This window comes from Mercenaria mercenaria, chromosome 18, assembly GCF_021730395.1.
Source record: "Mercenaria mercenaria strain notata chromosome 18, MADL_Memer_1, whole genome shotgun sequence".
In the NCBI taxonomy this organism is placed as follows: domain Eukaryota; kingdom Metazoa; phylum Mollusca; class Bivalvia; order Venerida; family Veneridae; genus Mercenaria; species Mercenaria mercenaria.
In genome coordinates, this window is record NC_069378.1 from 57,168,431 (window position 1) to 57,184,796 (window position 16,366).

The 16,366-nt window shown below is 37.2% G+C and overlaps 1 protein-coding gene across 1 annotated transcript in view; it reads right to left on the minus strand.

The window, feature by feature from the left end:
* Positions 1-16,366, minus strand: part of LOC123539405 (low-density lipoprotein receptor-related protein 2-like) — a 187,296-nt gene that overhangs the window by 93,679 nt on the left and 77,251 nt on the right. The window contains exons 31-43 of the mRNA XM_053529882.1: positions 15,491-15,702; positions 14,442-14,626; positions 13,818-14,046; positions 10,942-11,119; positions 9,644-9,775; positions 8,710-8,885; positions 8,134-8,257; positions 7,445-7,574; positions 6,192-6,366; positions 5,198-5,420; positions 3,481-3,708; positions 2,324-2,521; positions 1,369-1,504 (exon numbers count right to left, since the gene is read on the minus strand). Of these exons, the coding sequence (XP_053385857.1) occupies positions 1,369-1,504; positions 2,324-2,521; positions 3,481-3,708; positions 5,198-5,420; positions 6,192-6,366; positions 7,445-7,574; positions 8,134-8,257; positions 8,710-8,885; positions 9,644-9,775; positions 10,942-11,119; positions 13,818-14,046; positions 14,442-14,626; positions 15,491-15,702 (2,326 nt within the window). The remainder of the gene's footprint in view (positions 1-1,368; positions 1,505-2,323; positions 2,522-3,480; positions 3,709-5,197; positions 5,421-6,191; positions 6,367-7,444; positions 7,575-8,133; positions 8,258-8,709; positions 8,886-9,643; positions 9,776-10,941; positions 11,120-13,817; positions 14,047-14,441; positions 14,627-15,490; positions 15,703-16,366) is intronic.

Here is a 16,366-nt window from a genome sequence, read left to right on the forward strand (position 1 = left end):
TAATGATTGACGTACTGACAGTATAGTCTACCAGTTTCAGTTTGTTTTTAGTTTTTTTCTTAAAATTTCATAACACAGCTCGATATTTACCCAAAATATTATATCCGGATACGATTACACTTTTCTCCAGTTTGAACAATATATTTTACAAATTGTGATGATACGAAGACATTTAGCAGCAATTGGCAGTATCTGACATTGAAGTTTACGGTTAAATTACCTCTTATTTAAATCTTTTCACAAAAAAGTTATTTCGTTTCGTGAAAGCAGCCAAATATAGACGATCTACTTTCGATTTCAAAAACTACAAGAAAATACAATTTAATGTTTCGCCGATTTGTTTATTTCTCGAAAAATAAGAATTAAAATCATTTTTAATGTCAGTAGTAACTAAACAAACCAGTAAGAGCTTCTTCTTCCGATAATTTATCCGTTTACTGACTGCAAAATTCAACCCACGCAAAGTTTATAGAAATCATACGATGCGTGTTTACGTTCAATGTGGGAGAATTAAGGCTGATCGGCTATGTTACCTAACGCATCCAGACGATTCAGATTTTGTTTTTAAAAAAAGCATTGTGTGCGTTTCTGTAATTTTATATAAGTTTTTATACGCTTAGAAATTATTAGACATGCGTATTTGCATTATTTCTATACGTAATTTACGCTTATACGCATCTTATCTGGAGCCCTGTGGAACTATTTTTTTGTCTTTCGCTGGATGTTACCCAAGCTTTGTAAGCCTGCGCAATTCTTAAAATGCACAATTATGCTTAATGAGTTACATTCGAGAATTGCACAATTACAAGTCATAAATATGACAGATTACATCGTATATTGGTCATAGCAAAGGGAACTGACACAACTTAACTTCATTCATGCAGTGAACTGTTTGAAGTTTGAGAAATCTAATGGAACTACATCCCTTCACTGTGTTATTTGGTCCATTTAGAGAATCGTTGGATAGCAAAGACTCGTCAAAAGGCTTTCAGCCTTTAGCCGACTCAAAAAGCGGTAAATGTAATAACTTAGTAAATCGACCAACGTATTAAAGAGCCAATATTAAAATGTTTTGTTGTGGTTTAGGCCTTGGATTCCAAGAATTTTTAGAAGCTCTGAGATTGTCTAATTATCGCTAACATAGTTTCAAACTTCACTTGTTGTTCTTTTGAAGTATAACTATGGGCGTACACGTAAGTAGGTCAACCGGAAATGCCATCATATCTAAAACATTCAACATTGCCGAGACTCCATCAGTAAACTTTGATTCGAAGAGCGAGTGATTCAAAATAACTCGGAGTAGAGTCCCTCCATTAGATTCGAGCAAATTATCATGACAAATTTCGTAAGAACTTATTGATAGCTTACCGTTTAATCGGGTTGACGGCAAGTTCTGTCGGAGAGTTCGCTGGGTCGGAGATAAGAACAAGTCGATTTTGACCATCCATGCGTGAGACCTCTATATATGTTTCACTTGGCATCACATTTGTAAAGTAAAGATTACCTGAAATAGATGAAAAGCCTGAAAGTGTGCATAAATAATGAAAATCTACTCTAACCCAGTGAAAACAAACCTCTGAGCTCTCTTCCTTCTAAAAATAAGGTATCGAGGTGACATTTTAGGATATATGACAATAATAATGAATAACCGGACAAAAGTACCTTCTCGAAAAATACCGTTATGCAATCTCGACACAATTTAAAAGACATATATTGGAGATTAAAAATACCGAAATGAAAGACTGTAATAAAACTTCAACTGATTTCATACTACATGCATTGGCATGAAGACTTCAAATCATTTCAGGAATAAGAGGGTGAACTTCATCTCGTTTTAAATAGTAACAGGCAGACATCGGATATAGACATACTGAGGCGAAAGTAATGAGACACAGTTTTGAACTGGGCTGAATGTCAATGCTGATCTTAGCAAATTCCCTCTAGTGTATGTTACATAAAAACGACAGTTAAGCTTTTAAGTAAACAGTTAATAACAAATAATTCAGTCACATGCGCATATCGCACCGGATGAAAGTAATTTTTTCATACACTAGTATTGCTATTCTGTGTTCAGACCCAGTATTTCGTTTACAGGGGATAACTACTGAGGTATTTCTTCTCAAAAAGAGCCAAGAAAGATCGGCCAGAATATATAAGAGAAATCATTGTAAAAAAAAATAAAAAATATTATCTAGTCTGTAGCCAGACTAACTGTTGTCTTCCAAATATAAACAGATATATGGTATTGTTATGATTATTCAGAAAAAGTTAATAGACTTATTGGCACTATTTTCCTATAGATAATAACACCGATGAACTATACCAGCTATCCAATCCACAGCAATTCCTTTGAAACCGGTGGCCCCGGGCTTTCCGAACGAACTTCCAGATACCACGCGTCCGAATCCACTTCCATCCGGCCTCATCCTGTATATACCCTCTGGCATAGGTGAGCCCGGCAACTCCACCCAATAAATATGTTTGCCTACCATGTGAACATCCAGTTGGTAAATACTCCGGTCTGAAAGAATAAATGACTTTCTTTAGCGGGTGTAATAAAATCAGATAAATTTACTCAGATAAAGGAAAAGCTGAAAATAGTCCTCTGCATTGTTGACAAGTTTGTTTTAAATATATATCAGAAATGGAACCACGTACTTATCATTGTGTTAGGAGCCTCCTTGGCTTAGTGGTTAAGGTCGCTGACTCCAAATCACTCGCCCCTTACCAATGTGGGCTCGATCAATGTGTAGGGAGTAGAATTCTTCATGTGAGGAAGCCCTCCATCTTGATCCAGCTTACCTTATGCGCTTTCCTGGACATTTTATCAGTGCAGTAGTGTAATGTACTCCTCAAGAAACTGACAACTTCCCTATATGAATCAGTGGTGGAGACTGAATGGCCTCAGACGCTTTGTCTACAGTCAGTCATCACGGAAAGCAATCGCGATCTCGTTCGGGATCCGAACCCGGGACTTCATGGTATGAAGTATCACACTCTACTTGTTGAACTAACTGGATAGGCTTTCTCCTGAATCAGCTGGATACATACATTGTACCCAATATGTGATCCACCAAATCCTTGACGTTGTTTTACGCGATTTATGGCTTTATTATGAGAGTTAGATCACTATCTCATTTTCAAGTTTACATGTATACATAGATTATTCTCAAGGTACCCAGGTCCTGTATTTTGATCTTTTTGATTCCTTAAAATGTCTGATACTTTTTGTACAATGCCAGTAAGAATGAAAAGCGGTAGGGCAATCGATCAACTATCATAATCTGTTTTGGATATGAATTTCAAAACCACTAAAAGGTGTATGAACATTAACTTCATGGAGGTTCTTTAAAATAAGGTAGGCCTATGATATGAATGGTAGTGTCTTTTATCTTCTTTTATTTGGACAGAAACCAAGGTAAAACCTTGTTTTGAAAGAAAGATGGAGAGACATATATGGAAAAAAATATCAGAAACTACCTGGACCACCTATAGGCGATAACGCCTCATCGTGGCTCCCCCGGTCCAACGCAAACCCTCTTACGTACGCTTCGAATGAAACGAGTACGAACGATTCGCTTGACGTACACGATCCGTTCTCAGCCTTATCGTAACCAACACCACAGGCACAAACGGCCGTTGTATGACTAGTTGGAAGACAAAGTTGTTCGCAACCACCGTTGTTTAAAGCACACTTGTTTTTCTCGCCTGAAGAAAGAAATTATATTTCAAAACTTTAAAAGAGTCAACTGTCCATCATACGCGTAAGCTATGTCTTGGTTAAAATCAACATAAGATAGAACTTCAGTGAAAGTCAATGTAGAAGAGAAAACTAGCAAAGACGGTATAGAACTGAACATCACTCACAGCAATTTTTGTTCAAGTATTTGAGCTAAGTTACACGCCAGTCACACAGTGAAGTCACTCGTTACCGTCAGCCAAATCAAAGCCAAATACTACTTTTGATGTCTATATACAGTCAAACCTGTGTTAAAGACCACCTTTGAACAGAGACCACCTGACTCTAAAGACCACATGTTTCGTTCCAATTCTAAAATTTACAGTGTATTTTAACCTGTGAATAAAGACCACCTCCCAATAAATACCACATCTTGGCTCTCCCAAGGGTGGTTTTTATAGACAGGTTTGACTGTATTCAGTAATCGCAAAAATACCCAACTTATACCGGAACTCTATTCCAAACCATTTTTAAAAAAAATAAGTATGAAAATATAATATCTGTAAAAATAACATTTAGAAGTTTGCAAGATTCCAGATATTCAAATAATAGGAAAGCTAGGACGTTAACGTAAATGACCAACTTCGGCAATTCCCGTGTGATTACGTTCCTCCGTATGCGATTTCGGCATTCCTCGGCCATTTTCAAAATAACCAAAGGATGCCGAAATCGCATCGGATATTACAACCTCCGCGCAGGAATATTGTCAAACAATCATCCCTGCCTTCAAGTAAATCATGTGACGATGGTACAACCATTTGATCCTAAAATGGCGGCGCGCTTGGCAACGCCGGGTAAATCAAATGCTTGTCTTAATCGACAGTCAAATTGACATTTATTTCATAACCTTTAAGATCATAACGGAAGTATTTGAAATAGTTATATGTTGCAGTACGCCACTCGTCAAATTCTCTTACTGTACTCAAAATACCGTCAAGTAATTTCATTGTTTACATTTTTAGCAGGTCCGCGTCACAACACCAGAAAAGGAAGTAATTTTAGTAATACTGCATTATTTTTTAGTTTTTTTTGCTCGTTTTACAAACAAAATATATAATATTTAACTACTGAGATAAAAACTTTGTACAACAAAATTAAAATAAAGAAAAATATAACCCGGCTGAAATTCAGCCCAATTTATACGTGGTGGCAGTGTCTACTGTACCAATAAGGGGAAGTAACACTGTGTTGGAGTTTGTGTAAATACGTAAACAAACGGAAATTGGCGATTGTCATTACGGGTCTACTACGGGCACTAGTTCAAGCAAAGCTGATATTCATTTCTTGTACAAATGAGCCATGCCATGGGAAAACCAACATAGTGGCTTTACGACCAGCATGGATCCAGACCAGTTTCTCTAATTACAATAGACTATACTTTTAAATGTTTTTGTTTTCGCCGGAGCCGGCAAACGTCATCACTGATATCGTCAGCTTAGAAATAACTCATCCACTTACCTTTAACATTTCGGTTATGGTAGACGGTAATTGCCTTCACTTTTCTTACATTCTGCTTCAGAACTGTCAAATCACCGCCTCTACGAAGTTCTAGCTTGTTGAGTGTTTGCTGACTGTTGTCTGCGTAGTATAAAACACCGCCAAAAAGCGCAACGCTATTTGGTTTGCCTACGTTATCCTGAACCACGAACACGCGACGAGTCGAAAATTCCCATTTAACGATCTGAAATTACATGTGTATACTTATAAATCGATAAAAGCTCATCTTTATCAAATAAATGATTATTAATAAGATGATGAAATACATAACTTGTAAATATCAACTGTAGTGTTCTGAGTTACATTTTGTCGTGCTATAAATTAAACAGAAATACAACTGAATACAAACAATAGCTCCGTCTAGCAAAGGGAAAAAACACATCCGTCCACAAGCAGACAGGGAGGGGGCGGTAAAATGTAATAAATCAGTTGTGAGAAAGGAGGGAAGGGGTGGAGAGGGCGAGTGGGACGCTAAAACATTTGAGAAATACAAGAAACTGCAAGTAATAAAAATAGAAATAACTCTCGTTTTAATCTTGTTTGGGGAGAGGGAATACAGCAATAAAAACAAGCGAGTGAACTGAAAGTAAAAAATAAATTTAAAGGCGGGCGCGGGGTCTGGGGCTTAGGTTAGGTTGTGTGTGGGGGCGGGTGCAGGACTGCAGGATGTTGAAGAAGGTTACTATAAAACTATCATTTGAAAATGAAATGGAAAGTAAAAATAAATACTAGGGAACGTGTGTATGTAAAGAATGAGTATCGCCATTACATAGTACGTTCCGTCTGTTCAAAACGGGCGTATGAAATTTTCATATGTATAATTTCTGTTTGAATAGCATAGTGTTACATTTATATTTCTCTTGTATCTTACCATTTTTTATTCAAAAGAGAACAAAAACAAACAAATTTTGTATTAAAAGTTGAAGTCAAATTAATAATAAGTAGATTTTGGCACCTGTTGTCTTCTTCCTTCCGTCCAATAAAGATCGTTGGTTGATGGGTCACGTGACAGGGAAGTGGGTGTGTCCACACGTCGTGCATGGAGTACCTGCCTTCTTGTACCGTCCATTAACATAGATGCCAACTTAGGACGCAAGCCGTGGCCTCCGATATCTATCCAGTATATATACCTATAAAACAACATTTAGCGAGGGTTGGGAAATAATTTTGGTTTTGCGTGCTTTGCTGGCAAATAAAACACGGTGTTGAGTTCAGATGTGTAGTATTATAATCTACATCTTTGATAACATCAGGCAAAATATTGGACTGCATTGTACCGTATTCTTATCTAGCGCACTGCAAAAACTCGTGACTCCAAAGACGCGCCTGAGTGACAGGCACATTTTATTACAAAGTATTATAAGTTCCGAAACAGAAATCTTTTTAACAGTAACAAGAATAGCAGGACATTTTAAAGCAGAAAAAAGAAAATTGGCACATAAAACAGTTTGAACAAGTGCCCACCGAGGCGCATGTAGACTAGTATACTTATGGTCAGTATCACTGACTTAGAAAACATAAACAAAAGTGTGCCAACTTCAGACAACGGTGTGACACAGATTATCTGCCTTCCAATGCAAGTGGAGGTATATCCCTACCCTCATGAAAGATCTATAGATACTGCCACTGACTAAACACACATCTATCTGTTTCCCATGCAAATTCGAGTAAAAACCTACCCTCTCGAACGATTAAAGATGCTTCCACTGGTGAAGCACTATCCGTCTTCCCATGCTTTTAGGGGTATGTACCTAAATTCCAGAAGGATCTGAAATTAAGCCACTGATTCAACACAGTCTGTCTTCCCATGCAAGTGGAAATAAAACCCTACTTTTTAGAAAGCTCTGCAATTACTTCTACTGATAAAACACAATTTGTCTTCCCATGCAAGTGGAAGTATATACCTACCATCTAGAAAGATCTACAGATACTTCCACTGTCTATCAGGTTCCCATGCAAGTGGAAGTAAAACCCTACCCTTTAGACGGATCTGCAGATTCTGCCACTGGTTAAACACAATCTGTCTTCCCATTCAAGTTGTAGTAAATACCTACCATCTAGAAGGATCTACAGATACTTCCACTGGTTAAACACAATCTGTCTTCCCATTCAAGTTTTAGTAAATACCTACCATCTAGAAGGATCTACAGATACTTCCACTGGTTAAACACAATCTGTCTTCCCATTCAAGTTGAAGTAAATACCTACCCTCTTGAAGGATCTACAGATACTGCCACTGGTGTCACACAATCTATCTGCCTTCCCATGTTACTCAAAATAACTTGACGATAAGGAATGTCACCGGTCATCCGCATCACTTCAATAGTACCACTCACAACTGTTAATATAACATACAGTTTAACCTGTATTAGCCGTCAACTGTATATACCGTGATACTACTTAGTACGGTCACCTTTGGTCAGACTGTTCGGATTCTCTACATAATGAACCTTAATATAGTGTGACCCTGTCTAAAGTGGTCAGCGGCCAGTAGAAAAATAGCAAAATGTACCATAATGGTCACTAAAACCTTTATTCGATGAAATATACTACAAAACTGACCTATAGACTAGGCCCAATCAATTACATCACAGCGTTTCTATATATTGTTTTATATAAGGTACAATTTCGTTCTATAAAATTATTTTGATATGCTGCAAGTATGCATCAGAGTCACAAAACGTTTTTCGTACTAAGAGCAGTGAAGTAGTACACGGATACAACGATCATGTCTCAAGAATGATAAACATAAGTCTTGGTACAAGTTTATAAAACTCAGTTAAAAGACAAGCCTCAGAATTCAGCCTTGCCATTGGTCAATATCAGGAGAAAGCTCAAAATCAAAAGATCAGATACTGGAGTTTGAAGACTGGTCTCAAATCTTGGAGCATACTCACAATCAGCCCAGAAGAGGTTTTTTGAGACCCAGTCAAATGCAATGCCAGCAGGGTTACCAATATATGACGTAGGTGCCAGTAAAGAAACGTTTCCTGAGAATAACTTCATTGTCTTCAAAGTGGTCTGCAAATATATAGTGTTCATTTCATATACGGTAGAAGATTTCCAATTTTCTATGTGATGTCCTTCAATATACCAGCGATATTTTGTCTGTCCTGGATAGTCTTTTAAGGCAATATGCAAAATGCGTCGTCAATATCATATACGTATACCATGCGAATACGGAATGTTGAAAATTACAATTTTTCATTTTTAAAGTGGCGTGCAAAATATGGCTTGAAGTTTACATAAGGCACCAGCTCATTTTCTGATAAGAATCTCACCATAAGGTTCAAGTCCCGTTCTGACTGTATATTATCTAAGTCTTTGTAAAGAACACTGGTATTTAAATGTAAAAACGTCTCCGTATCTACACATTAACTGTCCATAAAAAATGAAAAGCAAAGTAAACACTGCGGAAATGTCTAAAGATTAAAATAATACAATTATATATAAACATATTGTCTATATCTTACATTTCCTCTACTCGTTTCTTCAACAAAGAAAAGTAATTTATTCCGGCTGTCGAAGTCCATACTGACTACTTTCTTGCTCCTTGCCAAGGGAAAGTAACTCTCATTGCCTCGTCTAACCGGAAGTTGCAAAGCGGAAATCCCGTCCGCGTGACTATACATAATATAGTCTGTAATATCTAAGAATAAAGAACAAACGCGTGGTAAAATAAATTTAACAAAAGGGTTAGTAAAAATCCCAACTTTGATTAACGCACTATGGAAGCTTATTGTAACAGATTATTTAAAAAAAAATGTAATTATCCTTGATACCAAGCAGGCTGTGTTGTTTTGGTGCATCTAACACAAAACATTAAAAAAAAGAAAATAACTCTTATTTCACTTGTACAAATGTATTCATATACATGAATTTCATTTGACTGTGCATACCTACATAAAGTTAAGAATCGTATGAACTATTTACTCACTAAATTGACATAACAAGAGCTTTTTTATTCAACAAACTTGGCCTTCTTTCGACACAGCACAAATCGGTCGAATTCTTACTAGGCATGCGCAAAAAAAAACAATACTACCGAGATATAGTAAAACATAAAGCGTGTAATTATCACACAATCACCGCATTAATTGGCTCTTCAGCAAACGGCGGGTAAGAAAATGATAGACATTTGTTTATTCATGCAATCTGAGGTTTACTGATGGAGTTAAGCAAAAAATATTAGTGTTTAAATACATAAACGTCAAAACTATCTTATGACAAATGTATCTCGCTGGATTGTTAAACAAACATGGAAAAACAGCCGAATTACTGGTTCAGTCCTTACCGCAGGAATCTCAAGTCATGCATTGTTACCAAACAAAACCCACTATAACAGGTATTAAGGTAATAAGCAGACTAGAAAATACAGAACTTGTTTTCTAGGCACATTATGCTTACCTTCGACACAGAGATGAGGTGCAGACTGAGACAGTCGCATTCCCATTGGGCATGCGCAGACGAATCCACTTGCACTTACAGGGGAGAGCAAACACAGATGGCTGCAAGAAGCTAGACTGCATGGATTTTTATCTAACGGAGAAAGAATTAAACATTTTAATTATTTGGTCTTAACAGTAGGTTAATTTATAAATATAATTATACGTACAGTTATCAATTACTTTGAAATGTTTTACCGCATGGGTTAAATTGACACGAATATGATACATGTACAATAAAAGACACTGCAAAATACAGAACATTATCAAAAAAGAATGCTTTTTTTTCATTACCTAAACATAATAAAACTCGAAAACTGGTACACAATGTCAATAACAAAGTCAGCAATTTGTTTTAATTATTTTATACTCAACTTTCTTTTTTTTTTCATCTTACATAATTATATGGATGAAATTCGATATCTCGAACTTGACAGCTTTTTAAAGCTCCGTCCCAAAAACGTGTGCACAAAGTATCATTTTCAGACGAATGTCGGCTATCTCAGAACTAAAAAGCTCGATCCATTGGTATTCGAAATACTGACTTTCAACAGTATTTTCACGGTAGTCAATGGGGGTTATAGTTATCCGGTTTCGACTGTTTACAATGCACTTTTTTATTAAGCACTAGTTCAAGCAAAGATGATATTTATTTCTTGTACAAATGAGCCATGCCATGGGAAAACCAACATAGTGGCTTTGCGACCACCATGGATCCAGACCAGCCTGCGCATCCGCGCAGTCTGGTCAGGATCCATGCTGTTCGCTAACAGTTTCTCTAATAATAACAATAGACTTTGAAACCGAACAGCATGGATCCTGACCAGACTGCGCGGATGCGCAGGCTGGTCTGGATCCATGCTGGTCGCAAAGCCACTATGTTGGTTTTCTCATGGCACGGCTCAAATGTTGTTGCTCTGTGTGTTTGTTGGGATTTTATATTATACAGCAACTTTAAACGAATTTTAAACGAACATGAAAGACCACCACGTGTCCCTCCTGGCGTAATTTTAGGTGTACGGAAGGCACTCAGGTAAAACCAGCAACCTCCCGATCCCGACAGCCAGTCGAATGTGTCCCTCACATGACAGAATTCTACAGCTCTTGCACCATTTCGAACCTACTGTAGCGGGGGATATGATACTCGAAACCACCGATTTGACCCCTCGGTGACGGAGCCAGGGTCATTTTACTATGACGCTATTCTAAATAGACAAGGATAAAATCTAACAATTTTTTTTGGAAAGTAGTTATACAAACCTTTAGGTTGTCTGGCAGGGTGAAATACTGTGACACCAATAGGGTTGTACAAGCGGTCCTGGTTCGTAAACAGGTAGGTACAGTTATACTTTAAGCACATAGACACTGTCTCAGTCTCCCGGTCTGTCCAGTAGATAAGGTCCGCAAACACGACAATATCGTGCGAATGTAATAAAAACTGAAATAGAAATATTTCTGTGAAATATCATGCTAATGTAATAAAAACTGAAATAGAAATATTTCTGTGAAATATCAGGTGAATGTCATAAAAACTGAAATAGAAATATTTCTGTGAAATATCAGGCGAATGTAATAAAAACTGAAATAGAAATATTTCTGTGAAATATCAGGCGAATGTAATAAAACCTGAAATAGAAATATTTCTGTGAAATATGCGAATGTAATAGAACCTGAAATTGAGATATTTCTGTTAAATAACAAACCTTGTCAAATTCAGACAGAAAATCAATAACCTGAACGTGACTTATTTTTATTTTGTACTTCGTTCAGGACACGTTTTGGTTTGGTCTGGCAACAGTAAAATACCAATACTTTTGCTGAGCTTCGACGTTGAACATAATGTTTTTGAAACTGTTGTTTTTGTGTTAGTTAATGCGGTGACAGCGAACAATAAGCACAGTTCCGTGTATTTTTTAGTTGCGTTTAGATGATAACACCACCGGAGTACACTCAAACTGCTGATTTTTGAAATTTTCTTGTCTTCATGTGGTGGGTGGGGTGTGTGGGGGTCTTTTTATATATATATATACTTTTGGTGGTTTATAGACAGAATTTAAGGATCCTCTGATTATAACAAGGTCGTCTGGTTCATGTCATAGTCCATTATACCCACAGGATTCGCACTTTTGTGGCCTAACATCACATAACAGGGACAACACTAGTTACACAACCCCTCCTCAACAGTAGACATTAGACAAGCGTACATTAAATCTTTTATCAAAGATCTCCTGCATTAACTGATATTTTGTTAAACAACATGGAATATTACGTGACGTAAGTAATTATGTGTACAGATTTACTAGTCACATGCATAATTAACATGTTATGCAAGTTATTATATTTACGTGAGTTTCCATATTAAATATCATATTGTTACACAAAGGTACATTTACAGAGTTATAAAAGTAATTTTCTATTCGCTAATTACAACAGAAGAGAGAAAATTGAATTTAATGATTCAGGATAGTCCCATCTTATCTTAAACATTTTGAAAAGGAAAATGCTCCCCGTGTTATAACAAGCTTTTGTCATGCAATACAATTATCATGTTTAATATTTCTGTACAATAATTATCCAAAGCATTTGAGAGGGATGAGATGAATTTGCGCAATATTCTATTTTTACTTTTTCACATTTTAGGTGTAATATCACAGGGTAACCTGCCTGCCTAAAGATTCCAGCAAAATAATCACAGTGATGTGTTACTTAAGGTAAAGTAAAATGAATTCCGTCACCTACATTACATAGTTTGGATATGTTCATTACCGTAGCGGGGGGGGGGGGGGGGGGGGGTGTGCAGCAGGCCCCATCCCCGCTAAATTTTGAGGGGGTGGCAACATATGCTTGATTCATGTAGAATTGGTTAAGCTATTTGGTGAAGTTTTTTGTATGTAAGCTGGTAGCTCAGTAACCACTTGTGAGAATAGATTGAAACTTCACACACTTATTCACTGTGATAAACTGACTTAAATTACACAGATATTTCATACACAGTTTAATTAAAATTTCATTTTTGACGTCTTTCATAAAACAGCTGATAGGATCGGCGATAGTTTAAACATAATTTCTTCTTCAAATATTTTATGAAAATCAATTTTTATTTGAAACCTTCACTTAATTTTAGATACCAACTTCTACCGACACTGCAATTTTGAATTAAAATTTTTATTCTTGTAATATTCATACAACTATTTCTTGATACCTTAGTTAGCATTTAGGCATTCAATCTAAAGAAATTAAAAATCTACTTTCAAAACGGCGTTTTCTTGTCGTAGAAGATATCTTTTAAAATGAATATTACATGTGAATTTGTTAAAATTGGTTCTGTAAAATTCCCGAACAATTAGTTTTGAAGAAGTGGTGGTCATACTCATACAGGCAGATATCTTTGTTTTTCACCCACTATAAACAATGCACAGCATGTGGATATTGAACTAAGAAAAAAAACAACGACAAAACTTCCGGCATCACCTGAACAAATATTAGACGGTTTTGTATTGACAAAGGATTCAAATGTATAAATGCGCTTTGATGAAAATAAACCAGTACTCAGTGCCATATACACTCACCTTTGTATGGTAATATATATTAATAATCAAATTATCTAACTCAACATTCTAAAATTTGCATTAATGTTACTTATATTTCACCTTTGTATGATCGATTACCGCTCCTGTCGTCATTTGATGAAACCATCTTGCTGGTCTGCCATAGGTCGGTGGTTCTACCAAGATGCATGGAATTAACGTCATGTTAACCCTTACCACGCTAAATTTCTATTATGGACTGGTCCATCTTCCAATTTGGGCAGTACCATTTATCATTTGAAGGGGTGTTTACTAAAAATTTACTGACTGAATAGCGAACAGTGCAGACCATGATCAGACTGCACGGATGTGCAGCTTGATCTTGGTCTGCACTGGTCGCAAAGGCAGAATCACTTGCCGTCAGCAGGCTAAGGGTTAAAGCACCTGGGTTCTTTCTCAAAGCCATAGAGGTGACAAATATGGTAAAATATTGCCCATACCAAAATGGCGGGAAATCTGTTATGATTCGTATAGTATATAAATGATTGTTAGCATGTATTTCACATGTTTTATGATTACAACAAAAACCCACCAATAACCGACACTTACGTTAGGGCGAAGAATAATCTTCCGGCGGCCTGATCCGTCGTAGTTACAAAATTCAATAGAATCTAGTTTGGCGTCAGCAAAGTATAATCGACGTGTTGGATAGTCTATTGAGAGACCATTCGGCCAGTACAAGTTTGTAGACACAATAGTAGTCCGACCTGACCCATCCATACCCGCGCGTTCGATCCTAGGATACTGTCCCCAGTCTGACCAAAATATATAACGAGCACTGAAAAAAAACGAAACATTGGGGTTTAGTGTGTGTACGTGTACGAGTATATCAAGAATTACCTATGCCATGTTACGCGTACGCTCATTTTATCACATTCATCTAGACGCTTAATAGAAACAGAGAAATTCTAACGGTACATGTGACCGTACCCGCACGTGACCTTTTATGCACATTCTTAAAATAGCTCTATTATCATGAAATACTAAATTATCATTATGAAATGGATCACTAATTGATTATAATCGAATGCAGGGAAATATGAAACTTTTGTAGAAGTTAGTTAAATAACAATGGGTGTTTTCGTAAAATATTAGGAAAACATGTACGTTTTAAAATTGGAATGAATTCAAACCAGAAGCTTGTGAAAATGTGACAATTTTAAAGGTAGTTACTCCTTCCTCGGATCGAGTTCGATTCCTCTTGGACGAGTTACATTTTCACTGAAGAGGACCATTCGGCTGGAACCATCAAGTCGGGCTACTTCGACTGTCTCTAAAGTATAGTCATTCCAGTACAAATTGCCTGCTAACCAGTCTACGGCAATATCCTCAACTACGTTGATTCCAGACGAAATTACCTTCAAACGAAAACATCAAGAAAGTAAGTACAACTTTTTTCCCGACCAAATAACCTAACAATACGTAAACATGCAATGGAGACGAAATAATCTGGTAAAATAACAAAATACAGACAGGTGGAACTGGAATTAAAGATAAATGACCCTCATAGGTAGACAGGTTTGTTTTCCCTTTTTCAGTTGTTGGATTTAGAGTCATGCTGATACAGTTTAGGTCATACGGCGACCTTCCCGGTTCTGATGGTGGATGAAAATCCCATGTGCTCCTCCGTGCAATATTTCATTATGAGGGTGGACCTATGTAAACCACCAACCTTCCCTAAGTCAGCTGGATTCATTCGTTACAAGACTCCTATACACCCCAAGCGCGGTTCTGGCGCCACAACGGTCTGGGCCAAGTGATTCGAAATCAGTGACCTTAACCACTCGGCCGCGGAGCCCCAAGACAAACTTCGAAAGTCAGTTTGAATAAATTAGCAGCACACAGCAATTCAGTTATGTGGCTTGAGCCGACTGCAAAATTAAACAAATGTACAAGTGCTGATTTTTACCCAGTAAGTTACTAACAACTTCCACTAATGAACAAGAGAATCAAAGGTGAAGGGCGAATGGCTTCAGATGCATTGTCCTCTGCTAATTCGTCACGCCTAAACATTGGAGTTGCTGGAAATCAAATTCGTGACCGTTCGATTCATAGCACTGTCACATTGTGCTATCCCCTCTAAGCTTACACTAGTATATCGGGGTGTGGGTAGGTGGGGATAAGGATTTGTGTCATACTAGTCAGTGGTATTAAAATAAGAAAATACATCTGTGTATAGAAAAGACGCTATACTGATTGTAAAAGAAAGGAAGTCCACATGCCTCTGTCAGGTTGCTCCCGTTCACTGACATACTATAAATCTTCATTGTCCTCGAGTCGCTGAAAAACAGTTTGTTCTCTTTCATATACACGTCAATCCCGGCGAGCGACGCCGTGTCCTTGACCGGTATAGTTGTCCACTCATGGTCGTATATCGATAAATGGTTTCCGAATGATATTTCATGTCGTGTAGTAACGACAACTCTAGCATCGCCTGTCGATTAATATTAAAGAATCAAAACACAGTTGCATACAGATAACCTATATACTGGTGCAACATCTTCATTCAAAATCGACCACTACAACATTAGGATTTTTACTGACCCTTTTTAAAAAAATCGCGACACCAAATAATGTGCTTAAGTTATAAGGAATGCTGGTATGCTGTGAATACTGAAGAGAACAATCAGTAATAATTTGTTAAGAAAACAGTGACACTTTTAACATTAAACGCTGTATTCTATGTTTGTTTTTCAAATATGACGTCTCAGTGGTTTGGCACCGTTTTTCGGCCATTTTTCAGCAACTTCTTCTCATGAAATTGACGAATCAGATGTTAGTGGAGGACGAATGACTTCGGACACACCGTCTTCAATCAACTTGTCACGGAGTACTACATGTTCGAAAAAAGCATTCGCTGGATTCGGTTTCTTTTTGTTATCTGCCTACAGAGTACTGACTAACCGGTCGGGCAAGTAAGGCACAAACAAGATTATTGATGTACCAGCAACGGATTGTGTCTTTGCGGCTAGCACGGACCAAGATCTTGATCATGGTCTGGATTGTTCGCAATTCAGTCAGTAAATTTTCAGTGAACACCCCTTGGAATAATGAATGGTTCTACCCAAAATGAATAATAGATGAGTCCATTTTAGAAA